General features: G+C 41.5%; 1 protein-coding gene across 1 annotated transcript; it reads right to left on the bottom strand.

Moving 5' to 3' along the window:
• Positions 1 to 32: 32 nt before the first annotated feature.
• Positions 33 to 26,932, bottom strand: TPH1 (tryptophan hydroxylase 1). Its single transcript, XM_039382472.1, has 11 exons — positions 26,863 to 26,932; positions 10,824 to 10,961; positions 9,679 to 9,862; positions 8,197 to 8,297; positions 7,436 to 7,503; positions 5,843 to 6,039; positions 5,092 to 5,227; positions 4,469 to 4,595; positions 3,293 to 3,388; positions 2,605 to 2,738; positions 33 to 2,323 (listed from the first exon to the last, which is right to left on the bottom strand). The coding sequence occupies exons 1-11, from the start codon at positions 26,872 to 26,874 to the stop codon at positions 2,149 to 2,151; spliced, it is 1,368 nt and encodes a 455-aa protein (XP_039238406.1). The 5' UTR covers positions 26,875 to 26,932; the 3' UTR covers positions 33 to 2,148.
• Positions 26,933 to 27,995: the final 1,063 nt, after the last annotated feature.

The following is a 27,995-nucleotide window of genomic DNA, read 5'->3' as shown; positions in this document are numbered from 1 at the left end:
CAGCGGTGGAATAAAGGTCGCTTTACCTCTGATAATTACCAGCAAGTCATTTATTTCGTTCACATTTAAAGCCTTCACAACAGTTTAAAATGTTTAAATTATTACTGTTCTATATAGCCATGAGGTTTGGATGGGTGAAGCCAAACATACACGTGGTTAATGCCATGGAAATGCATCTTCTCTGTATTATTGTTAGCAGGCTTTTTTTTTCTCTACACAAGTGCAAATAAAAGATACAACTGCTGTTTTTACAGAGTATTTGAAAGTAGGTGCTAATTTAACAAGTATAAGGATTCCTATTTGAAATGTATACATAGTTCAGACAAGGTTTGAAGTAACACAGACCTATGTATATTTCCACAACGTAATAATCCCAGTGTTGTTAAAACTGCACTTGAATATTAACTATTATCACAGAAGCAGGCAGAATAGATCCTCTGTCACTACTCACTTAAAAGGTTTCTTTTTTAGAAAGACAAAATTTCTAAAATCTATTTTTAAATGAAGTGCAATGTAGGCCATAAATATTGTAGACCATAATTCTACATCTTAAATATTCTTTTAAAAAAAAAGTTATAGTGGGTTAATAGCCACAGAAAAAAGTGATCTAGACTTAATTTAAACTGTGAATCTACTTGGAAAGGTTGGGCCAGCAATTGCTTATGGAGCATATGTGGCCTATGAAAGCATATGAAACTGAAGCTGCTTTTCAAGCACAGAGGTTCACAAAAGTCCTTTAAAGTTCTCAAAATCCTGAACAACCATCTCCAGTGTATTTAAGATTTCAGTTCATTTTTCCAGTGTACTTTCTGGATTTCCTGATAAGCTCTACCTATGAAAAACCAGTGCTGGCAGTGCTATTAAATACACCCTGCACATCAGAGATCCCCATTCAAACCTGTCACCTCCTGTCCATTTCATCAGCAGAGGTTGCAGAAGCAGCAGCCAGCACAGCTTTGCACAGCTGGGCAGGATGCTTGAAACTGTGGGGCCCGGAAATCAGGCGAGTTGGCTACTGTGAAATACAGGCAATTCATCAGGACACTGCTTCCCACCACTTGCAAAGTGCTCTTTGGAGTTAGATATACCTTGCACTACAAGGTAGTTTATTGCCTTCATGACCACAGAATTCCTATTAAATGCTTGGGCCTTTCAGTTATTGATTGATAGGGAGTGAAGGTGTTCAAGCCAAGTAAAGAGGAAGCTAAACGTATCTTTGTGCAACTTGTGCTGGTCAATAAAGTGACTGAGCAATCATCAACAGGATATTTATTTTTATAAAAACCACACTAAACTATGAACTTTGGCTATTATTTTAAACTTTTGAATATTAAATTGTACTTTGGAAATGGTTCTAGGCTTTGTGCTAAGGCAGTACACTTGATGTCTTGCTATACTTTTGCTAGATTATTTCAATGAGGAAAAAGGCAAATGGTATCTCTGTAAGGAAAGGTCTTCCCTCACGTGGAATATCAAGGACAGCAATACAAATCCTGACTCTTAGGCAATAGCACATCTCTTAAAATTAGGATGCATGCAACAGCTGTATCTCTGCCTTATACTAGAAGCATGCCAGACAGCACATTTGCAATTCTTTGTGGACAAGAATAATCCCTCTGAAAGATTTGACCCCTCCATTTTATCATGTTGAACCTCCAGCTATTTGTGTCCTGATGTGTGCATTGTAATCATTCAAGTTTTAAACTTAGTAGTACAAACTTAGAAGCACTGATTACCATAGCTTCTACATTATCAAGTCTTCAATGCTATAAAATCAGTAGCAAAGACTACTGGAGTCAGAAATGGGCAGAAATGGTGAATTATTCCATTATTGCCTCATAAGCCACTTCCTGGGGCATTTGATCCCAGCCCTGATCCAAAGACCACACTTCTTCTCCATCCTAGCACTTTCTCTACTCCCCTATCAGCTTCTAAAAGGCAGCTCTGGACCTTTTTTATCTAAGGGGGATAGAGAAATACATTATGTAAGGGATTTTACAGAGAGAAACAAGATGACATTATTCTTATGAGCCATTCACTCTTCCATTTGTAAAGGAATGAGTTCAGCCTACAACATATTATAAGCCTATGAAAGAAATCAGTAAGGAAAAGAAAAGAATTGGATTGCACCACACTGCTGACAGGGTGTTAAACTTCCAGCTGCTTGCCCATCTTGCTGAGGGCATCGCTGACAATGTCCAGCTCATGACGTAGCTCATTCACCACGCTGGCAATGCTTTTCGTGTCTTTCAGGATCTGCACACTCTGTGTATATGGATTGTACTTCACACCAAACGGGCGCTTGATGGTTTTCGCAAACTCTCTATAGAAGTGGAAAAAAAAAAAAACAAACCAAAAAAACAACACCAGTGCATCCTCTGTATGCAACCAGTATAAATAACCACTTTTCAAAACTACTTAAAAATAGTTCTTCATCTCTTCCACCCACCACGTGGAAGATAAACTAAATACCAATCTTGACTTTTCAATCCCATGAAAAAAATAATTACAAAACTGTGATAAGAATAAAAGGATTTGAAGCTGCTACAGGGAGATGTACAAAGTGAAATCTGCTTCTATAAAAGAGGAGGGGAAAATTCGTACCTCATCTTTTCCTTTGCTTCTTCAAAACTCTCAGAAACAAAGTAAACCTCCTGGAAAGTTGTAATGAGACATTCTTGCTTGCAGGTGACCTTTGGATCAAAAGGCTTGACTTTGGCACTGTCAGAGAGCGAGTGCTGGTGGTGTGTTATCATGGGTGAGAGGAGCATCACCATCCAAAGAATCCATGAGGAACATGACATGTAGTAAAATGAATAAAAAAGATTGAGACGATATTTAGTGCATTGCATCTTAAAATTTTTATCTGCAGATAAACAGCATTTAAAGCTTAACAAACTGAATTACTCTGAATGGTCATATTCTGCCAGTCTGTGTCAAAAATGGGATTCCACAGACGTGAGGCTCATGTGTAAACAAGAGCAATATTTTCTGAATTTGGTTAAGCCAACAGAGCTTTAATCTAAAAGAAGATGCTTGAACCCAAATGTTAAGAAATGCCAGTCATCTACTGCTTCCTGCAAAAGACAGGGGATCTGCTCAGCATATATCCAAAAGCAGCAACCACTACCCATAATTATTGCCATAGTGAATTTTCTTAAAGCCTGGTAGGTATTTAAGAGTTTTCAAAAGAAAGATTTTTAGAATTATACTTTATAAAAAGCAGGGCAAAATAGTGGCAATAATAACCAGGTACAAAGAAAAGAGTTAAATAAGCAGTAGACATTCTTACCTTGAGCTCACTAATCGAAGAGAGCAAGCCAGCCCCATAAACTCGTAGTTTTCCCTCTTGCTTGCACAAGCCAAACTCTACAGTGAAGAAGTAGCACTGAAACAGAGAAGAAAGTAAAATAATTCAGCCTTTATCAAAGATGCTGTGGTGAAGTAGATGTGAGCATTTCTATTTGTAGGTACCATCAAATAGTGGCAAACATCAGACAGTCACCCCTCAGTTGTCCTCAGATATTTAAAGAGGGAATCCAGAATGGAAGGGGGTAAAGAACCACAAGATTACATGATTCTCATGGGAAAGGTGGATGTTATAGATCACCCAGCTAGGCTAGAAGCTGCTAATGTTAGTGGGAACAGTGAGATGTAAATCTGTTTCGAGAAATATTGACGTGAAATAACAGCCTCAGCTTAAAAGAAACACTGGATAGAGAGGGCCTCTGAGGAAGTGAAAACAGCCCACTACAGTTTGTTTCTCATTTGCTTAGTGTCCTGTAAAATTGAAGATTTTCAATTTGGTGGATTTCAGGATTTCTGCAGGTATACAGGAAGAAACATTATTTTCATAGATGGCTTAATTCTGCTCCCACTGAAGGTAGTAGAAATTTTACCACTAACTACACAAGGTGGGGAAAAAAGTTACTAAACCAATTCTTTCATAACTGGCATCAATTATTTTTCATCTAAATTTAATTTTAATCTCAAAATATTTTTGCCAGAAATGGATGTCCAGAAAATTAGATTATTTATATTATTTTACTTTCTTGGCTGAAGACTACCTAATGCTAGCACTCACCACATTGAATATCATTTCAATTCCTTCTACGCATTAAAGAAATGGATTACTTTTAAAATCCTTGAATCACGTTCCCGTTAGTAAGAAAAGTTTTGTTTGGAAGAAATAGACCAGAGAATTTCAGTCTGCAAAACGTGACCTACCAGCAGAAGCTGAGCCGTTACTTGACAGTCAAGTGAAGAAAAATACCAGTCATCTCAACTTTAAAGTGTATTTTTTTCCTAGCATGGAAAATTTTTGTATGCCCCAAAACCAGAGACCAGTGAAACACATAGATCTTACAGCTGTTCTGGCTAATGTTAACATGAAGCCCCAAATTTATTCGATGGAGTGGGATCAACCTAGTAAAGCACAAAGCTTTTGATAGAATCACTGGGCACTCACTGTTGCCAGTTTTTGGACAGCCTCGTCTGAGGCCCCAAGTGATGCAAGACCAATTTCCTGGGAGAACTGAGCAAAACTGGGTTCAGCCAAAAGAGGGACATGGCCTAGGAGCTCATGGCAGGTATCACTGGAAAAAGAAACAAAACAAGAAATCTCATTATTTGTCTTTGTGGCAAAGTGAAAAAGCAGCACCCCTGAACAGATACAATGTCTTCCATTAAGCTTTAATATCCAAAAGACAGAAAAATGTCACTCACTTATCTGAAAGCAACTGGGCAGGTCATACCAACTCTCCATAAATACCTAAATGCATATTTTCAAATGAAGTTGTCTAAAATTAAGATCTGAACTCCACATTTATGAGGCAACTGAATTTTAAACTAACTGCACACAGTGACATCAGTAAGAGATCTCCAGTAACATGTTGTACTTTTGAAAATCCTGTACTTATAAAGGTAGGACTTCAACATGCTAAAACTCCATTATATTCAGTGAAGGCTGAGTCTTCAGCACCTTAAAAGTAAGTTTTATGATGGCGTTCTTGAACAGCTTTTAAGTAGCTTGGCTCTGAACAGCAAGAATCAAAACTTTCTCAAATTCTACCACAAGATTAAATGACTCACGGCTCTGGTGTATAGAGAGGGTCCGAGCTGTGTCTAACATATTGAGTGCAGTGAAAAACTCTGAATGCTAATCCTGCCAAGAAGTCTCTGGGAGACAGATATCCAGCAACAGGGCGAATGGTGAAACCTGTACGCTCTGAAAATGAACAGAGAAACTGTACATTAGTTTTGTGTAGAATGCACAACGTTGACAGCTTTCCTGCTGCAACTGGGGTGGGGGGGGAGGGGGGGGGGGGTGGGTTGTGGAATGTGGGGGGGTGGTGGTGGGTGAAAAAAAAAAAACAAACCCCCCCCAACACCGCCACCAGGGAAAATAAAAATAGTTGCGGGAGATGGGCGGGAAAAGAAAAAACACAAAAGCCCAAACCCCACCGCCACAGCACTACCTTGCCTCGAGAGAACGTGGGAAAATCAGACAGATTTTAGCCGAATTAGAAAAATTAGGCCTAAACCTGAGAATTACCAACAGTTATTAAAAATGCCCCTATCTCTGTGTCAGTGGATTTCCTGTGATTCCATGCCTAGAGTCAACATTACAGCTACATAACTCTTTAGCCAAGCCCAAGGTATCATTGTCCCTCAAATGTCACTGTTTTTATATGTTCAAGACACTATACTTTAAAACACAGATGGCCAAAAGGCTTCTTAAAGGACCAGAACAAATACAAGCAAAAGTGACCAAGAATGTTCCCTTGTGCCAACAAAACAGTGTGGGCCTTAGTCTTTTCATGTAAGAAAATTAGCACATTACCTTTCAGGAAGCGGGACACATCTTCCAGCTGGGGGATATTGTCTTCCCTGTAGCCACAGTATTTGGTGAGCAAGGGTAAGTTTTTAAGGTACTCTCTGCAGGCATGAGTTGGGTAAAGGTTGTTGAGCTCTCGGTACACAGTCCCCCAAGTCTTGATCTCCTCCTCAGTGAATTCAATCTTGGGAATTGGGTCACCACTACAAGGAGAGGAGGAAGAAAGGATGTTCCTCAGTAAATGCTTAATAACAGGTGACTCATTTACCTACTATTGCTGTTTAACACCTATATGGCTGTGACACCTGGCCAGGGTGCATTAGACACTGTCAAATGCACAGTGAGATCTGGTCTATGCCCTGGAGAGCTTTTAGTCTAAGGGTTTGCTCTTTTTTCCACCTAAACCAATTGTCAGGAATCTTTGCATCGATGTCACCAGAGCCTGAAAGCTTTGGTTCCGTAAACAGTTTCTTAGGTGTTCAATTCTGAGAGTAAGATTAAAAATACTTGCATAACCTCTTTACAGCTTCAGGATCTGAGAACGCATTCTTTTCCCAGTTGAACTTCTATGTCTACAATTACTTTCCATTACCCTTTTGATTTGTTTTAGGACAAGAGAATTCCCTAAATTAGCAGCACAAAGCAGATACATCTGGTAAAAATCACACTTCTATGCAGAAGAGGCAAGCACCTGTCTGAACATATTAGTTGTAGTCTGTCTCTCCTATTTAGTCCTCAGGACCTTGATTAAAATGGATTATAGCAATGGTAGTGTTACACTGAGCTTCCACTGCCAGTCAGGTAACCAGCATGGCAATTTTTTTCCCAAGGGAATCTCTGTCAACAACACATTAACAGTAATCAGCTCTGTGCTGTAGTAACAGTTGCTTTCTTGGTCACTTTCAATTGAGGAACTTGACACCTAAATTCGATCAGGCAACATCAACATGAAAAATCGCATTTAGAAAGAATTCACAGCACTGAGTTGTGAAACTCTTCCTGCTTTAAGAGCTCCTCCCCCAAGCAGCATCTCTAAAGACAGAAGTGCTTCGAATTTCTTTTCACAGAAATCTTCTTATCTACACATCACATGCATTAGTTTGAACCAGGAAAGAAAATTCAAGTATTAACATTTGCCCAGAGAGTTTACACTCTGTGGTCAATGGGCTATACTGGGGTTTGCCTCCCTTCCCTCTCCTTTGCAAAGAAGACTCATCTGCCCTGATGGCCAGTAAGTCCTGGCACAGGCAGCTGAGCAATGTGCATTGTCTTTCCTCCTTCATTGTTGCACCCACTTCCAGGGAAGTGGGGAAGAACTGAAGAGTCCAAATGCACCACGCTGACATCGCTGCTCATCTGAGGACCAGCACTACTGCAGATGCCATAATGGCCAAGCAGACTGACCAGAGCTGCAAAATAAGCTAGATCTACCTGTTAACCTTCTCTTATATCTCCCTTCATTTTACCCCCTTGGCTCTGACTCCTGAGCCAAGCATATCTCAGCCTGATCCAAGCCCAGGGAAGGTGAGATCCTCACAGTCCACTCTGCTATTATTTCAAAGCACCCAGAAGTCTTATTCTGGAAGAATTCAAGCTTACTGTTTGTAGTTCATAGCCAGGTCTGCAAAATACTTTCGCCTCTTGCGATAGACATTGTCTTTGAAACCCTGGTAGGGGAAAGGAAGAAAACAAAGTTAAATAAGTTTCTAACCTGTAATAAATAAATTAATTTAAAACAAGACGCATGACACTTCGGTTGGGAAATACAAAACTATGCTGTGTAAGAATGAGAGGACAGGAACCTCATAGCTATAGTCTGAAATGTTCAATAATCAGGAAGTAAGCAAATACTCCAAAGTAAGAACGAGCTGTTGTTTTATGTATACAACTATATATTCAGTAGACAAGGATTAATTTTAGTCATATCAGTATTTATAGAAACTTTGTAACTTGCTTGATTATTCTAAATTACAGAACAAATTGCTCATTTGCACTGCCCAAATACTAATTTGGTTGCTCCAGTAAGGAAGAAAGAAAGAGGAGGAACAAAGCCTCCGTTCTTTTTTTTGTTGTTTGTTTTTTATTTTGTTTTGTTTTTTCTTTTTTAATTTGTATGCAACCACTCAGGGCCCAGACCTGGAGTTCTCACACAAGTAAGCCTTGCAGAAAGGCACAGGAGCTGAATTCAATCTTGCCTGAATTAAGAAAGAGACATGAAATCCCCAAGAGAAGGTGCTCAGACCCACAGAGGCACCATTGAGGGAGAGGAGAGGGAGGAAGAAAAGCTGCAATTTTTTAAAGTCAGCTCCACAAAGTATTTTTTCCCTACAGAATGGGTGTAGGGAGGAAAAAGTACTTACTGGATGGTCAGCATCCAAATCGGACCCGTACATCAGCACTCGGTTCGCACACTTATCCAAATCTGAGATCTTCTTTGGAAACCAGGGAACATTCTCCATGTCTGGGGAACACATGGAATCCACAAGGTTATTAATAACACCGAGCATGCTGAGGGAGGAAACGCTGCTTTCAAGAATGGCTATGGCGGTTACAGCTAAATCTATAAATTAAAAGGGCATGAATAAGACAAGAGACTCCTCTGCCTATCTGGCACCAGCCTACAGCTCACACTTCCTCCTCGGTCACTGCCACAGTCTGCCTACAGAGCACAGCCAGCTCCAAAGCCTCTGGGAAGGAAACAGTTAACATGGGTTTTCTCTGGCCCTTAAGTGTTGTTAGAGTAGATCTAGAGGCTCCCACAGAGACAAGGTCTCCTTGTGTGCACTGCTGGGAATCTTGTAGTGCACGAAGTGTGCAGAGGAGTACAGAAGTGATTTGCCTGTGGTCCCTGGGCAGAATGGGAGCAGGTTAGAGTTCTCCCATCCTGCTTTACTGACCACAGGAAATAGATGTTTCTCTATGGTTATGCACCTCAGATGCATCCAGCTTTGCCTTTTGAGGACTTTGTGGGGAAAAGGAATAGGAGGCCCTGCAGCCTTAGAGAGGGGCATCATTACAGTCTTGCTACCAACTACTTTGGGGTTATTTTTAGCCCAAGAGGGTTCTTCACCAAGCTCTTGGCAGAGCAGTTAATACACTGTTTTTCTGCCTCAATGCTCTTCAGTTTACTTAGAAAGGTCAGGGCACTGTTTAGATTGAATTTCACCTTACTTAGAGCTAAAGTAAGCTGTTTTATCCAAGAGCACCAGATCTGTCCTTCACAAGCACAATGGCTGAGAAATACATGGGACCAGCTTCCTACTGCCCTGAACTTAGGGCATCTCTTTAGCTAGAAGTAAAGGTAAACAGGATGCGAAGCATCCTAAGGTTAAAAGGCACCTCTTTCCCACTATTATAAGGGATCAGTTACGTTGAAAAGTGGTTAAAAAATAAGGAAATCAAGAACTACATGAGGAAATTGCAGAATCCATCTTCCACTCTCACCAGTGTCTGAACTGAACTGGGATATGCCAGTATTACACCTCCATCATGGTGGTGTTCTCAAGCCCTGCATTCAGGCTTTGACTACAGGCCAGCCTCCGGTGACCTGCATGGATGCAGAACTCTCACTGGTGCCAGCTGGGCTCTGCTGCTGAGGGACAGGAGCACAGACAGCAGATACACAACTGGCAGCAGCTTGAAGCAACCTGTACTGCCAGGTGGCACCAGCCAGCGCAGCCCTGCTCATGTCAACCAGACTACGCTCACTCTCAACACAGAAGCACGCACCTGGTAACCGGTGACTGAAGACACTACACAAATGCAGATGTGGACACCGTACAAAGATTTCAAACCAACACAGTCAGAAGGGCATTTTCCTCGGAAGTGCCTTTTGTACTTACCATATTCGTGGACATTGAGATGCTCCGTTGGGCTCACAGAGACAATGTTGACGTGGGATTTCAGGAGCTGGAAGATCTCGTTCAGTTGTTCCCTGTTACTGTCACAGTCCACAAAGATCTCAAACTCAGAATTTCGTCTCTTGGACTTCCGTGACTCAATGTGTACCAGATTTACATGCTTCTCCTGTTTTGTAAGAAGTAATGTTTTCAAACAGGTAGACCGAAAACCTAAAATTTGTTTTTCAAACTAATGTTTTACTGCCATGGACTATTCACTATCTTTATGAAGCTATTTTAGTTAACTGGATCTCTTGATAGCAATTTGCTTTTTGGAGGGGGGGAAATTATTTGATTTTCCATTCAGAAGAAAACGAAAGAGAACCTGTGTTCTTTCAGTTTTATTTACATGCAGGAAGCACATGGAAACAGTCAGGAAGTTTAAATTCACAGACCTTTTTCTTTCATCCTTCCCATAGGAAACTGATTAGCAACTGGGTCTGGGGAGGTTCACCAAAATACTGATCAATTCACCATATAATTATTTAACAACCAAGCAAGAAATTTTAAAAGCAGTAGTTTTCAGGGCATAAATTTAACTTCTTTTTTATTTGAAAAATTATTTAATCCTGTTTTTTATATTAGGATCATTGAGAAAACCCCAGGCTAAGACATGCAGAGCCACATGACAGAGCACAGTGGCACTGCTGCATATATTCCTTACACAATACCTGCCCAGCAGCTGTGCAATTGCAGTTCCTCTGCCACCCAGAGTCTGGACACACAGGGTGACAAGGGCACTGGACTCAGCACAGCACCCCAAATATCTACCTGCCATCAGCAGGAGCTTCAGACCCACCTCTTATACTCTGCAAAAACTAGTCCCAATCCTCTTTTCATAAGGGGAAAAGACAAACCTCTCTCAGTATTTAGTCTGTGCAGATGAGAATTTTTGTGAAAATTTTTAGCCAACCATCATCTAATTTCTGAGGAATAAATTTGCCTTTCTGGGTAATTTTGCGTGCAAAGTGGGAGCCAGGTGAAGAATCATATTCTTGAAAAATGGATGTAATTAATTCTAGTGTGTTCCAAAAATATCCTTACAATTTCAAAATACAGAGCAGTGTAGCAATATTATTATAATGTACCTGAAAGAGTTTTAATGCTTTTACAAGTCCTCCGACTTCATTCTTCAAGGAAAAAATGATGGCTGTCCTTCCTCTCTCAGATGCATTGCCTTCGTTCTCTTTATTGTCTTCAATCATCATGTAAGTTGACTTATTTAACTAAATTCAGACAAATAAAAAGTTTTTTTGAACAGGAAGTAGTGCAAAAAGTGTGAACTTTTACATTTCAGTTTGTCTTGGGGTAATGCTGTGCTTTGACTGGTCAACCACAAAAGGAAAATTATGAACTAAATCATTACACAATAACAGGCATAAGGTTAAGGGACACGTGGAATCTGTGAGATCTGAGAACGAAATACCAAGATATCTTTTTTTTTTTTAGTTGAATGGTGTTATAGACATCTTTAGTCATTCCCAAGGATGCAGAAAATGTTTTCAATGTGTAGTTTATAACTAGCATTGTTACCATGAGGAAGGGGAACTATAAGGTGTCAGCAGAAACAGTATGTTGAACAAAACACTTCATTAGCAAGCTCAACAAATGTTAGTAAAGAGAATAATCCACATCCCACTGGATGTAAATAGGAAAAGATGGAACAGGATTCAGTAGATCAGAACTGAAAAATCATTTGCCTTTCTCTCATTACATAACTGTAAAGTACTGTCTCCATTGAGCAAGGCGACAAATATAAAGAGTTAAAATGTTATGCTGACCAGAACCTGTTGACTAGAGAGACAATCCCACTCCGATCAGCCCCAGCCAAGCTACTCCATCTGCCAGGTTCCCTAATTCCTATGTCAAACCCTTGGCATAATCACCCAAATCACACAGTAAAAATTCAGACTTCAAACACTGTCGGACCGTGTGATTTTGTACCTTACTAGTGATCACACTCCTGGCTGTGTTGATATCAAAGACCATATCCTTAGCTACAGGTAGCCAGGCCATAAACAGAGATAATATTGAAACAGTTAAGAATGTGGAAAATGCAAAGTTAAGAAAACATACAAGGCTTAGAAGAAGAGGCCGTGTCTCACATGTCTTCAAACCTTGCAAAAGTAGAAAGAAAAAAGGTGAGGTTTCTGAATTAGTCAGCAAGACAGAAAAGGAAAAATGAAGGCACTCTCTTGCTATTTGGAATTATTTTTTGATCTGACACAGCTTTTAAAGATATGACTATCTGGAGACATTTTCAGAAATGGAAAGAGCAAACCAAAAATGCAATCAAAACACACCAGTTCCACTGACTCCCTTCTACAGTCTCTCCAACTTTAAACCTCTTTAAAATTGATAATACTGAACAGCTAATTGTTTCTATCTGTAACTGAGTGGTTTAAAAATAAAAACCCCGTATTTTACCTGTCTTCTATCAAAATGTTCTGATTTACTTTTCAGATGAAGAAAGCAATTTGCCTCACAAAATAATGAAATTAGTTTCATCTTAAATTGAGTGGTTTACAATGAGGCAGATATTTGATCATGCTCTAAGAAAAGTTTCAAGAGGGTTACTATATGTGAGCATTTTAGGGTGCCGAGGTGGTATCCCATAGAAGAGGTCCAAGCCCACTGATGCTAATGAAAATATATGGATTTCTGACCAGGTCCCCATCTCTAATGAGCTGTCACTATATGACGAGCCTGAACAACAGTGTCAGACCTTCACACTGTTTCTGATTCAGAAAAGTCACTAATCTCCATCAGCTGGAGTCCAGACATCAAATTCTCTGCTGAAAGTGTGTGACAGGGCCCAGTCCAGGTTCAGCTGAGCAGCTTGCAGGTTCAGAGTTTGCTTCAGTGTCAGATCATGATCATAAGAGCCAGGAAGAGGCACTGAGCAAAGGTACTTCAAGTAGAAAAGGAATATCTACTGACTCCACAATTCCATATAGGTTATTGGCTGTTTTCTCAAGTGCAAAGACGGCCATTTGTGTGAGCCAAATCCTATTCAGATTGTACTGCTGTAGAAGAAACTGGATGCAAAGAAGTCTCCGCTACAAATAGTTAGATGGTGGTCTTTGAAGGCAATAACTGATGGGCTGCTTTATATATATGACTAATATGCAGCAGGTTGGCTTCATTCCATATTCAGGATCACGACTGAAGACCAGATCACCTTATGAGATTTGGCACAGTTACGTGCAATGTTATAAGGTGCACAGCTAGAACAGAATACAGGCATCGAAGAGTTCTTATTTTGTATTTCGCTGCTGCAACTAACTGTGTCTAAAATCAGGTGACAACATTTATAAAGTTATAGGTTTAAGAGACCGATGAAAATACAACAAAATGCAGTATGTTCTTATATTAAGTTCTAGAAATGACTTCTGACTTGCAAATTAGAAGAAGTTGCAGAAGAGAAATTCAGATGCCTACAATGCCAAACGCACACCAATTACATCTTTAACCCTACACTAATCTTTCACTTTCAATCAGAAACTGGACTGTAGACAAGTCTGCATTAATGCAGCAACCATTTGGGTGCAAGGCAACAAGAGAAAATGGTAATGCAAAACAATTCCTCTCCTCCAATGGCTGCACCTTCACATTCATTTTTTATTCTGTATCAGTAACTAAACTGTAATTAAATGAGACATTTTTCCTTTGCACGGTAACACATTCAAGCCTTTTGGAGGGTGAGGGGGAATTAATATTGCATTGATGTTTTTTATGAGTGATGTAAATCATGAACTGATTTTCCATCAACCTGACTCTGTCTTGATGAAAATATGCAAACAGAAGGATATCCTAAAGCCTTTATTTAGATCAATAACTAGGTGTTGTGAGGTTAAAGATTATTCTTTTTGGAGCTCATAGCAATTACCTCTCCTTTCTCCTCCTCCCCAAAGAATATTCTGTGTGAGATAGATATTTGAGGGTGCATGTTTTGTGATTTAATTCCTTATACTAATGGATGACCAGGATTTAAAATTATCCAAACATATTCATCTAAAGGAAATTACATTTTAGAGCCATACATTGAAGACAAAAAAATATTTTTTAAAAAAATATTTGATAGGGATTGACATTAATCATGCTTGATAAAAAGTCTCAATGGACATTTTATAACCTCCTCCCTCTAAGTAGCTGCTTACTTTGTCGCTGTCCTTTTGACACACTTCTTAGTAGGGAAGGGTGAAGACATGATATTACAAGTGACCACGACTAGATGTCACTTTATGTGTACATTTTCCAGCCACGCCAAAGGTCTTCTTTAGATTTAGTTCTCAGTCACCAAACCAAAAGCTGTGCTGAACACCTTATTTGGCTTCCAAATATCCGAGGGCTACAGCAAACCAACATTTTTGTGAAACTTTTCTCCATTACAGGCAGCATTCTTGTTTTCACAAGGAATTTTACAGACTTTATCAGCTGCACGGTATCAGTAACTGCAGCCAGCACATAAGCTCTGATTTTATCTGATCTTCTCTGACACATTGAGCATATTCCCACTGTAACGGGAAATAACCTAGGAGTGAGTTTTTCTGGGCTATATCACACCCTGTGTCTCCTAAGCAACGATGCACAAGAAGTTACTTTTATTCTACCTTAATTTCATGTGCTCGCATTTGTGTTTTACTACTTTTTTCCCCCCACACTTCTGACCAGAAGCAGCATAACCAGTCCCATCCCAATCCCAGCGATGAAATGCTCCCACCGATACCAGAGGAGCCGCATCCCAGGGCAATTAACCGCTCTCCAAGTAACCGGGACCAGGAAGCTGCGCTTTCCCCCAAATCCCCGCTCCGAGAACCGCGACTTCAGAGAAGCAGCGTTTTCCCCGCAAAGCTGTCCCCGGCGCTGGTCCCGCTCCCCTCCCCTCCCATCCCGCTCCCCTCACCTGTCCAGCGAGATCCCGGCTCGGCGCCGCTTCCAGGGATCCGCCGCGGCGGGGCGCGGGGTGCATGGCCGGGCGGGCACAGGGCAGCGCCGGGACCGGCCGGCTTTATGGAGGGGCGAGAGCCGCCCCTGGCCGGGGGAGGGATGGAGAGAGGGAGGGAGGAAGGCGGGGGGAAGCGCTGCCCGTCCCAGGTGGGGAAGGGCCTCGATGACCCTCTCCATCGCACCCGCTGGAGGCTGTTTGTTCAGAGAGTTCGCAGAGCAGCGATGTTCAGATGCAGCCACCGCGCACCCACCATCGCTGCACCCCGGAATAACCCGCGCAAGAAGAGCCGTTTTCCCTCCTGAGTTACACCTCCTCAGTCACCCGTACAAGGTCATTTAATAGGGGTCAGAGAAGACTGACTTTTTATGGGTAACTCTGTGGGGTTTGCATTAACACCGACTTGCACCCCACGGGGCTGAGGGGAGCAAGTGTTTGGATGGAGGGGATCTGTCTTCCTCCACCGTGTCCACACAGCCACTTCCAAACATTTGTCTGTTTGCTGTAAAGTGTTCTTTATTCTGCCTGTGGGAAAGGGAAGGCAAACTGCATCAGAAATGAGAGGCGGTGAGGGCTGGGCCCGTAGCAGAGGGGCTCTAAGCAAAGTTAGCTTCAAGGTGACAGCTCAGCTACGGGGAATCAGCAGTGAGGGACTCCTCTAAGTGCTCGGCAGCACGTAGTACAGGTTGTAGTCTCAAAGGGAAGCACGGCAGGTAGATGTATTGACACCTTCACTAAAAATAACAGTGCATTTTTCTCTGTGAAAATAAATTGCAGCATATTACTTCTTTTCTCAAAACATTCTGCGCATACAGGAAGAATAATTACATTTCTGTTAGCAGGAAACTATGTATTTTCATATCTTATATGTTGTCATTCATTTTCTGCGTACATCTAGACGTATGTTTATATTTTAAAAATTCATGGTTTTTAAACTCCAATAATCCCAGTCCTCACTGTCTCCTCTCAGGTCAGACTTGGCAACATTAAGATAAGGGGATTTGTGGTCCACAGCAGAAGCCAAAACGTTCCCCAGGAACATAATCTCTTGGAAGCTTTAAGAGTCTGGAGGAGGAGAGATTGATCTTTTTTTTACATTGCTTTCAAACCTACCTTTCAAAGAAATACTCAAAATCAGCAGCAACTAGTTTTACCCTAATATATTCAAGTGTCTGAAAAATCTCCTGTATTTTTCTCTTCAGCGCCTAAAATATTGAAACCTTGATTCCAGCTAGATCTCTTAGACACTGGTGTAATGTCCATGACAAATTATACTGATGAAGCCAGCACCTAACTCAGGCAGGCACAGTCACACCTGCACCAGCATCTCCAGTGATGTCGCTGTCTTCCTTCTTCCCAGAAGATATTAAACTTCAAACAATCCTCTTTCTAAGAGGACCAAGGGTGGCTGGCTCTACTCTTCAGCACAAGAGTGAAAGAGAACGGCTGTAAGTGATGACATAGCTGGAAAAGCCATTATTTTTTCCAGTTTGCTAATTGAATGTATTTTTTGATGAGATGCTTCAATTTTCCATTCATAAAGAAAATGCAGTATTTATTCATATGTCTTAACTTTATAACAGACATGTCACTTCCTTCTTACAGAACAGATCTCCTAATCAAACAAGCTGACTCAAAAAGCAAACAATTTGTAGGATCTTTACCCAGAATCCTAAGTGTATGAGAGCCTGATATTAATGATAAATATGTAAACATGGCTACAGTAAGACATTTATAATAGAATATGACTAATCTGTCAATTTTTCCTAGCTCAAATGTAGCAATAAGAAGAACTAACATGTCATTCTGTATAAATTTTTTTTTTAATTACTGACTAGGTAGCCTTCCAGAAGCCTTTCCATTGCATGTAAGCATCTTTTATTTGGAAATCTGGGCTACTTCCCCAAAGCAGCCAGGATGAAATTCCCATGCTTTCCTTTCTGTCAAGATGTTGTGCTCACCCTTGGTAAAATGTGAAAGAAAACACAAAATACAATTCTCAGTCACATTTTCCTCAGGCATCAGGCATCAGCTGAGTTCAGGTCATTTTAACTGTGAATGAAGGAATTTTTTTAAATTCTTGTTTTACTTTAACTCAGATCTATCTTTCCTTCAAAGGCTATAAGCTTTCAAAAGATACACTGGGAAAGCCATTTTACTCTTAGTGTACACATATGGGTTATTCTAGTGTTAAGGGACACCGATGTCCTCCCCTACAGGTCAGACCTGTAAAGATGCTCAAGAAAGAGCCAGTCCACCCAACCACTTCTAAGCAGCAGCTTTGTTTCCTCTCTCCCCAGGAGACAGCAGAAGCAGTGGTTTGGTCACCATCTACAGGTACCTGAAGACACGAAGCACAGGGAAGGGCACAGGACAGTCCGAGGGGCCACATCAAGTCACAAATGGTGAAGCTGAGCTCAGCAGAAGCACATGAGCTTCACAGCACATGAGCCATGGAGAGGATATAAACTGAGCTGCCAGCTATGCCAGAGTTAAGGGCACTTCCTACCTCTGAGGGCCCAGTCTGATACACAGACAGGAACATCCTTGCCTCCCATCCTCGCCCTGTCATTTCCAATTTGAGCAGGAGCTTTCTGGGACACTGGTCATCCCTCTCCTCATACTCTCCAGAGCCCACAAGCAGCTTGGCCTAGAGCTGCTGAAACACTGTGAACAGGTCAGTAATGGCCAAGGAAATTTAACCTAATATGAAATTAATTAGTTTCATAAGGAAACAACTGGGGTGCCTAGAGTTTTGGGGACTAGATTGAAGCTGATTCACTGGTTTAGTAAGAAGTGCTTGTTCACCACAGCCCATGCCCCGTAGTCTGAAAGGGCAGAACCACAAAGCATGAACAGACTCGATTACAGCCTGTTTTCACTGGGTGCTCACTGGACCCGTGCTCTGCTCCTCTCTGCACAGGCTTTCCAATTCCTGGGAACCTGTGGATGGTTTTATAGGAGAATTACTTAAAAGTAACAAAGCGATACAGTGATTAATTTTTCTTTAAAGCCCACAGGAGATTTCTCACATATAGCCTCTCATACAGACAAAGCCCTCCAGACAGATAATCAGCACCTGAGGATCGAACACGGGTTTGACCCTGCTCAAAAGTGGGTCAAGCTGATCACAGGTTTTGCAGGACAGGGCTTTACCATGTGCGGCTGCCACAAAACCTGTCACATTGGCACAGAGCAAACGTGACAGCAACCGTGACAGCACTCACCATGAAGGCTACGAGACCGGCTTTCAATTACATTATTCCTTCATAATTCCTCATTAAATGAATTCTCCTCTTCTCAGCAGCATCTAGATCCAAGTGAGAGGGTGGTGTTAGATTGAAGTTCTGTATTTTCTGGGTCCTTTGTTAGAGTAGCTCCAGGAACATCAAGCGACTCCAGAACACCACAACTCATTCCTCTTTCTCAGCTGCTAACTTACGGCTGTCTCTTCTCCTCTAGTTTTTGGAAAGTTTCTGCTTTGTTCTTCAAAGCAGGAACTTGACAGCAGGGCTTGCCATCAGCCAGTGGTTCTGACACTTGGGGGTACACGTTTGTAGAAAAATGATCTGGGAATTTTTAGGCTGAAAAGTAGTAAAAACAAACTGTCACACCTCCAAATCATCCACTCCCTAGAAAGCCATGCAGCACAGGGACCCACTTTTTGCTGTCTGTGAAACACAACAACATAAACCTTCTGCCCTACCTCTCCTCTTTCTCCTACTCTGAGAAAGTTTGCTCTCCATGGGTCACGGGTCAAACACGAAGGGACTCAATTAACCTGGCACATCTTTCCAGACTGAGCACAAGCCTGATATTCACCAACACTCTGAAGAAGCTGGTCTGTGGGGGGAAAAAAAAAAAGACAAAAAGACAGAAAAAACAAAAATCAGTGTAGTACAGGGGCTCCCACTGGGGGAGAGATAGAGTCAGAAGGTGATTTTGTTCAACTGTTGAAGCAAGAACCATGGAAGGGCAGATTGGGAATGATCTGTAAGGATATTAATCTGCTGCTGAAAGATAAGATTATCTACCTGAATACAGCAAGACTGAAGGAGAGAATCAGTCAGCCCTAAAGTCTTCTCAATCCCATCAAGGTCATCAGTGGGAATTACCCCTTCTCCCCACGTGATAGGAGAAAGTGTTCTAATCTCCAGTAGGGCAATTTCACAATATCACTTCTGGGGTATAAACCTCCTCAGCCGTCCCTTGGACTTCATGTGGCCCAGCCATCTGCCTTTACAACCAGGAGTGTTCGCCTGAGGCAAAATGGCCACTTGAAGCTTTTCCAGAAAAGGGTATGAAGTGTTAAATCCCTGAACAAAACTGGTTTAATACAACTTAATACCAAGGCTGCTCTAATTACTTTCTCCAGAATTACTGCAAATTCTAATCACAGCCCCCTGCCTTTCTGTTAATTAACTGCTGCAGACAAGTCATGCCTTTAAGAATCTCATAGCAGTTAGGCAAGCACTACGGAAGTTGCAGGGAAGAGTGAAGATGAACATCACGCAGCCCTCTGAAACATTTTTTTTTTCCCAATATAGGTTTTACAGATCTTCCTCATATTCTGATTGAATTTTATTGATGCCCTCATATACTGATGCCCAAAAAACTGCTGGTCTGAAAATCTGACTCATTTTCTTCCGCTGATTTTTAATATTTATAAAGCATTTATTGTCGGAACACCCAAGCAACATTTGCTCCCATTCACTTTCTAATCTTCATTCTACCAAGCTTTGACTTCTCCCATTCCAAGGAGGTAACCTATCATTGTGGCTTAGGTCATTTACCTAAATGCTGGGAATTAAAAAGCTTCAAATCCAAAGCTTTTCAAATTTTCTAAGAAATGTATGGGTCTGAAATCCAAAATCCCTGGCTTTCTACAGGGAATACTTCCATTTGCTCCCTTCTGTGAACCCCCAGTTCTTCCAAAAAACACTTCCCAGAGCATTTCACCAGCACGAGGCTATGACAGTGTCACGCACTGAACTCACAGTAATCACCGAGAAACGTCTGGAACTCTCTGTGTGATAACTCATCCCCTGAGAAGGGAACCACATCCCCATGAGGGTGGTTTGGTAATAAGTTAACTCTTGATGCTACTGAATAGTTGTTGAATCATAAAGCATTTCATTCTTAAGTAGTTAATATGCAACAAAAGAAAAAGGGAAATTTAGGTTCCACAGTGATTTAAAACATTTACAAATATCTTTTTGCAATGAAAAGTGCAAGAACCAATGAGGCAAATTACCCACTTGGCGTGACTCAGCCAGCTGTAGCATCAATAGCCTTTAAGCGTGCTCAGTTTGAAAAGCCAGAGCTGCTGTGTAAATCTACATACAGCCAACAGACCAGTCACTGTTTGTATATTTGCTTTGGACTGTTTAAAGAAGTAATATTAGCCCTTTCATCTGAGTCAGGAAATATTTTTCATTTCATAAAAGCTAAATAAAATCACGAGTGACATGAGTTACTTGCTGCTCTGAGCAAACAAGGTGTAGTTTTTCCTAACATCACCTTTGCAAGCTTTTTGCAAAGGCTTAGTTTACATGCTGCTGGGACAAGGGAGAAACCAGGCTCTAATTTGTATTCACTATTGAATATCGTACCACAAACTTAATATCAATCAGCTACATTTAAAACAAAACTACTGTCTGACTATGAACCAAAGTCCTGAAAGGGCTCTTTGCTCCAATTACTCTGGAGTTTGTGGGTACAGAAGTGCCAATTACAACCTTCTTTTTTTTTTCTTATCTACTCAGTGTTGGTCAAGTCACCTCAAGTTAAACCTGCAGGAAGCAACAGAGCTCTGGTCCTGCACCAGTCAGCAAAGATTCCCTGTGCTGGTAGAGTAAACAGAATTTAGACCAGTCAGAACCATCAGCCAGGGGTGGGGAAAGCCAAGTGGAAAGCTGGACAAACTGATCTGCATGCTGTCTGGAAATGCAGTGCAGCCTAGAGAGGACAAGGAAATAATACATTTCCATTAGTACTACCTGAGCCTGACAAATACTGCTCTGCTCGGGCTTGTACCCCAATCCTGCCCTCTTGGGGGCAGGTGGGCAGTGCCACTGCACCCGGCCATGGGAGCAGGGCAGCCCAGGAATGGCACCCAGGTTCAGCCAAGAGGTCTCCAGACAAGTCCATAGTGGCAAGCGGTTCTGAGGTCGAGCTGGGAAGTCACATCGTCAAGCTGGGATCAGCAAGAGCCGTGACCAAGCACAGTTTACCTGCTGTGTAGCTCAGGCAAGGGTGAAGGGGGGGCTCACAGCTGCTCTCACAGTGGTGTGAGCTGAGGCCACACATCTGCACCACACCAACCCTGGCCATCACCCCCAGAGCCCTGGCAAGGGGAGGGAGGCTGAGAAGCTGCTTGGTGCTGAGGGCTCTGGCACCAGATACAGAGTGCAAAACACCTAATCGGAGAATGAAAGACAAAGCTTCCAAAAAGAGCCTTCCAAAGCATCTCAGAGCCTTAGGCAACCTCAACCACCAGCACTGAAAACAGCCACTCATAGCATTTAGGGATTACTTCTGACCAGGTCCTGATACTACTCCATCCCATATAGTACAAGTGGACTCCGTTCATGGAGGAACCACCCTGGTAACATTATTTCTACTGCATTATAATTTTTATTTAAAACTTCAGGAATTATCCAGTTCTTTCACATCACAGACAAAGAGAAAGCAAAATAGTCAAATGCATAAATAAGCCTGCTGATAAGAGCAGTCACTGAGTGTTTGTTAACCTCAGCCTGTTGGCCTAATTAGTAGAACAGCAGCATATTGTGTATTCAAAGTGAGGTGGAGAGCGAACAAAGGAGAAAGCTTTGTACTTGCTAATGATATGAGTAAGCAGAGCTCAGAAAGCAATTCAGCAGACTTTGATCCACTCAGGAAAGAGACTGAGAGCTCTTCAGGTACTCCTGAAAACACAGCCTCACCGTGAGTGTGCGTTAGTTACCAAGCCTCTACCATATTCATCTTCATTTAGGAATTTTATCCAACATTAGACTTGTTGAATGTAAGAAGCAGAAAGACTGTATTCCATATGTTTTTCATATCTTAAACACAGCCGGGCCAAGGGTAGTCAAGAGCTAACTCTAAGGTCCAAAAAATCACAGAAGACATTAGGTCTGTTCAGCCTGGAGAAGAGGAGACTGAGGGGAGACCTCATTGGAGTCTGGAACTGCCTCGTGAGGGGAAGAGATGGGGCAGGCACTGATCTCTTCTCTGTGGTGACCAGTGACAGATCCTTAGGGAATGGCCTGAAGTTGTGTCGGGGAGGTTTAGGTTGGATATTAGAAAAATGTTCTTCATCCAGAGGATGGTTGGGTGCTGGAATAGGCTCCCCAGGGAAGTGGTCACAGCACCAAGTCTGACAGAGTTCAAGAAGCGTTTGGACAATACTCTCGGGCACATGGTGTGACTCTTGGGGATGGTCCTGTGCAGGGCCAGGAGTTGGATTTGACAATCCATGTGAGTCCCTTCCAACTTGGCATATTCTGTGATTCTGTGGGTCTGCCTGTTACAGCAGGTTTTTGGTGCCTGTTTCACCTCTGTGCTGTAAATGCTTGGCCTTTCTGAAACAGAGGATGTGTCCGGATTTTTCATTTCTAAATCTCTTATGTTCTTTCAGAGTTTCAAAATGAAACGAGCTCAGAGGACCATTATCAGTCCACAGACTTCAGACACCCCCCAGTCCACTGAAATCCCGGTGTTCATACAGCGAAACAGATGACTGAGGGCAGCCTCTGGTCTAAGCACTGACCACTGGCCAGCATGAACAATATAAATTAGATCACAGTCACTGTCTGCTGTAAGGATGAAAACCAGCAATGTAAACCCATCAATTCACAGCGGCAACTTAAAACACACTGGCAATTGTGAAATATCCAGCCTCGGAGCTGTGAAACACATCATCATTTCCAAGACTGGCAAAAGCTATTCATCTCACTGTGCTCTCATGACAGAGTTTTTTCCCCTCTGAGTTTCTTTTATCTTATTAGATTTGAGCTCCATTTATAGATAGGACAATTTTGCATTGGGGCAAAATCAATTAGTTTGCATCAAAGGAAGGCTCCTTAAAATGTAACACTAATGAGTTTCATCTGCCTGATTAGAGGGCTTTGCTTTTAGGAACACTTTGTGCAAAATTTTATTTCAGAGAAATACAACATTATAAGAATATTTAAGGCTAAAATCATTAGCTAAACAGTAACCATGATCATGGATAAAAGATTAGGGTGGTAAACTGAGAGCAGACATACAACTGAGAAGAGGAAGCAAGTGTAGATCAGAGCAGGCTAATGAAAATTTGTCAAAGATATGTTTGTGAAGCAGAGCTCGGTACAATTCACAACAATATATTTAGTGAAGTAACACTGTTCCTGCCATCTATTCACAATGCTTTTAGGGACTGAATGAAAAAGAGTTAGGGAGAAAAGAGAGTACTAATTTTTAGAAAGAAAAGATGGGAAAAAAATTTCATTCTGGATGAGTCAAATTAATTTTTAATATCTGACAAACTACCGGGATTTGCTTATTTTTAAATCTGTTTTTAGTCAAGAACAAATTGTGTTTAATCAACTTTGGTTTGATTGATGTAAGACTTGCTCCAGAGGACAAAGAGGATTAAATAGATTGGGTATTTTTCACTTTTAAGCTTCTTCACCCACTTTCTCTTACCCATTAGTAAAAACAATTGAAAAAAAAAAAAATAGTCTAGAATTAACTTCCTGAAAGATGGGTGTAATCCTGAAAAATTACACGATAAAAGTAGTTATCAGAGATTTGCTGGTAAATTTGGCATAGCACACCATAAATGACATCTGCAAAGCCACTTACTGGGTCATTTGTGAACAACAAACACATGACATCAGCACATGTAGTAGAATATAAGGGAACTGTCTTGTGAGGTGATTACATCTCCCTTCACAAACCTCTCCAGCACAGACACTAGAAATGAAGAACTAGAAATGAAGGTGAGGTGTTAGGAGAGGGCAGGCCCAAGCTGCCGACAGACACAGTTCCACTCAAGAGGAAGCAGAAAACCTACATTTGGACAAGGATGTGCTTTTACATGATGCTCTCTGTCTGTGGTCAGACAAAGAAACCACTGTAAATCTGTGACTGTGCTCTCAAAACCAAACAGGCAGACACAGAGCAGTACAACTGCACAGGCTGATGGAAAACAACCCGAATCTGCTGCAGAATCCCATCCCAAGGCACCGAGGGGTTATGCAGCTTAAGGCAGTTACATACAAAAAGCCTTTGGATAAACTGAGAACTGAATTCAAAACTCTTTTATCTCTTTCCTCTGCTTTGATAAGGTTTCAACTCAAACATTACCCCTTTTTGTCAAAACTATCTTGACCTGAGACAGGCAACAGGCAACACCGAACCCTTGACGTTTTTATCCTTTTGCCAATCTAACACAGGAATTTAAATTTTAAAAAACTCATTTCAAACACCCATGTGTCCTCTTCTTCTGATGCCATGCACATACTGCACCTGTGCATAATCTTCCTCCTGCCAGCCTTCTGCATCAGGTCAACAACAACAACAAAGACAACTGAAGCTGCTATTCATAAGCTTTTTGTTATCTCAAGGAAGAAGCAAAAGGGCTCAGAGCATGTGTGAGAAGGAAAAACCTTTGTTTAATTTAATTATGTTTACTTCTTTCAAGTCTAAGTAAACTCAGGGATCAGCAGAACAATCGGTTAATTAAATCGTGACAGTGGCAACTCTGAATGGGCAATCACATCATGCTGTGTCGCATTCAGCTTCCAAAAAAGCACACTCAACCTTTACACTGTGGACCAAAAATAAGTCTACCTTACAGAGGGTACTGCAGTATAAAAGCTCTTCTAATGCAAGATGACAGCTGTGGAGTAGCACTGTGGTTATTTTCAATACTTCCATCTTAAGGGTTGACTCCAGATCCATTGGTGAAATTACTGATAACACTGCGATAAAAGATCTGGTTCTGATCCTCAAGTTCATCACTGAGAGCACTGGTCAAGAGGGAAGCAAGCAGGGTGGGCTCAAAAGCACACGTGCACAGATGCTACCCTGACTCACTGCTGGATGGTGTCCCTACCCGCCTGCTCCGGTGTCCAGAAAGGATGGAGAAGTGGGAAGGCAGCAAGAAGTTTGCCTCTTGGGGCTGCACCTGGCTGCTCCTGCTGGGTTTGTCCCTTGTACCACAGACAACTCCAGCCCCACCCCAGAGCAACCCCATGCCAGTATTTTCTGCATCTATCTCCCACTACCTTTTAGGAGTCGTGAGAACTTCTCCAAGAGAAGGAGAATGAAAATGACAAATCTCCCCTTCATTTGGGCTTGGGACTTTCCTACGTGGACAGCTCACATTGCACAGCACCAATACATTTAGGTCCCTTGAGGACTTTCCTTGGACTTACATCATTTGTCAACTCTCAGGCAACTTCCTGTGTTTCTTTTTGTCTCCTCATAAATGTCTTCCATCTACAGACTCTTCCTTTGCTCTTCCATGCTTTCACTATTCATTTTTCCCTTTCCTATTATTCCAGACTTTTCTATCCACTACTGCTCCTCCTTCCATTCAGTCAATTCTAATGGCTTCATCACAAATGACAAAATGGAGTTATTGTGCAGTTTTGTTTATTCCCACCCAAGGTGAAGTGTTTCTCCTTCTTTTCTACTCTCTTAAGTCATTAAATCAAAATCTTTACTAGTCAGGCTGGCATAAGCTCAAAATGTCTTCCCATGGTTCCTATGTCCAGCCTTCCCACCTGACTAATGAGGAAACTCTGATGTTGAATAAAAGAGTTTGTGCACTACAAAGACTTTTTAATGAAAAATAAAACCTTCTGACATCACTGGCTACAACATCGTGGCTGTATTTCAGAGCAGGATAAAACTGTGCCTGTATTTTCCTGTATGGTTCAATATCCTCCTATTGACAGAAGATAGGGTGACTGGTCTACAACTGGAGACCAGGAAATGATTTTTCTGATTTCATTAGAGTAATTGACAAAAGCATTTCCTTTCTGTGTAAGGTTAACAGATGGCTTGTTAAAGTTACAACTTCTTTAAACAGAGACGTCACAAAAAATGATATGCATGACAACAAAAATAATATTGATACAAGCTCATTGCACAATTAAAATGAAGTTTGCATAACCCGAAGCACAGAATAATTAACTGCCACCATGCAACACATTTGCTTTTCTAAGATTTTCTTGGAACCTGGATGAAGGGACATAAATGGGGCAAGTGCTGACACGGGATTTAAGTTACCAGAGGCACAAACATGCAGTTGGTTACTGTGCCTACTCCACATGTACAAAGAAACTACCATGGAGGTACAAGCAGGTTACATCAAGGCTTGGATATTAACCCCAGTAGTAACAGAGTATATTAATCGCACAGATTTTTTAATTTTGGGTAAAAAATGTTTTCATGCAGAAAGACTGAAATCGAATTCAAGATTGTAGGTTCCTACTCATGCCAACAGCTGTTACAGACCTAGCAGGATTGAGTTTTCCAGGCAGGCATCAAGCAGGCCCCTTCCTCTCGTACCTACCTACCTACCTATCAGCCCAGGAGTACACTGCAGTCTGCTGTGCTCATCCCACGCCAATGTGCAACACAAGCATCAACCCTGCAGGACTCTGCTTCCACACCTCACCTCTGGCAGGTTCAAGATCTGTGCCAGGCAAGCACTTGCAACACCTGAAACTGCCTCACCTCCATCATGATTCGGCTCCCTGAGCCTCACCCTACCAGCAAAACACAAGGGGAGTGGGTGGGTTAATTAAAAAAAATAAATAAATCCAGCAATACTAGTTTGCCCACCTGTAGTTTTTAGGACCTCACATTCATCTTAAAGGTGTCTCATTTCCATAAAAGCAAGAAAACTGCAAAGGAGATTCAGCTTTGAAAATAGAAAACTTAATTGATGTTAGACCTTTGATAGGTGAAGCACATTAGCCATCCCACCTGGACAGATCTAGAATGCTAACATAGTTACTCATATTTAATACCTTTCTCCTTCAACACCACACTTACTATTTATCTTCTTTACTGTAATTCTTCCAGGATTTTCCCTGTCCTCTTTCCAGTATGCCTTCATCTCTTTTCTTTCTCTAGTATTTCTGCCTTATTTCTCTTCACAGCATCCTACCACTTACCTTTTCAAGCATGCTCTTTTGCAGTAGTCTGTATAAATTTCAGCTCTCAGACTTTACTAAGACATCATTAAGACATGCAGCTAACTCCCAGTGACCCAGGAGAAAGAAAGAAAATGGAACCCCAGTGGATTTTCCCTGCATTTGTTCATTTTCTTCACAGTAACAGCTCAGAAGCAAACCTGTTCCACTACCAATTTTAGATGTCAGCTCCTTGGGTTATATAACCATTTTTTTGAAAAAGAGGTAAATAATTGAATCAAGGAGGCAAGTAAAAGGACAAATAGGAGCAGTATTTCCCATTGCAAAGCCTCTGTTGATAGCTATTGGAAATAACCTGGTTTGTTTTACCAGCCTGGTGATGTCAGGTTCACTCAGCTCACACCTCGTCGGCTCTGACTGAGGGGCTTCGCTCACTGCGGGGCTGACGGGGAGCAAAGCAGAGCCCCTCGCTGCTTCTGCTTGCCTTCACATGAAGGATCTTTGGGAAATTGTGTAACCATACAGCAGACTGGTCCTTGCCCCAGGTGTAGCAGGTTCTTCCTTTCTCACTGACTTTGGCAGAGCACATGAATTTCATCGTCATCTCCGACAAAATGAACAGCAAGCGTTATAAAGGGGAAAAAAAGATATTTAATTTTGAGGGGGAAATAAAGGGAACTCCTGTCAGCAAGAGATTCTGCTCTAGGAAAGAAAAGGCAAATTCCTCAGTGAAAAATATAACAGAGATACTGCAGCTTTTGTAACTCCCAGTAGCAGCCAAAATAAGGGTAGTGGAAAAGAACAGAGATTTTCAAAGCAAACAAAGCCACATTAATACATCCATACCTTTTAATGCCAGTATAATAAGCTGTGAAGATACTTCACTTACAAATAAGGATTGTATTTTATTCTTTTGCATTCAACTTAGTTTCAGTGAAAGGTGGTTATAATAGGTCAGTTGTAACAACACATAGTCTTACAGAAAAAGGAATCTCCATTACAGTTACAAAAAATATGAACTAAAAACGTAGTGACAGAAAATTAAGAAAGCAGAGTGACATGGATATGGAGAAGAGTAGAAAAGAACTTTCCAGCATCTCAGGTTTCATGGTTTAGTCTGCCAGAAAGGACAGGTTTGCAATATGAGTATCAAC

The sequence above is a fragment of the Pipra filicauda genome, unplaced genomic scaffold, assembly GCF_003945595.2.
Source record: "Pipra filicauda isolate LSUMZ 115617 unplaced genomic scaffold, ASM394559v2 scaffold26_size5592650_pilon, whole genome shotgun sequence".
In the NCBI taxonomy this organism is placed as follows: Eukaryota; Metazoa; Chordata; class Aves; order Passeriformes; family Pipridae; genus Pipra; species Pipra filicauda.
The sequence above is the reverse complement of the archived record's forward strand: the minus strand, read 5'-3'. Positions and strand labels throughout refer to the sequence as shown.

Coding starts and splice junctions, on each gene's coding strand:
- TPH1 (XM_039382472.1), bottom strand. Junction 7,504..8,196: donor ATTTGGATGCTGACCATCCA/GTAAGTACTTTT, acceptor TTCCCCTACCAG/GGTTTCAAAGACAATGTCTA. Junction 4,596..5,091: donor CCTCTCTATACACCAGAGCC/GTGAGTCATTTA, acceptor TTCTTTTTCCAG/TGATACCTGCCATGAGCTCC.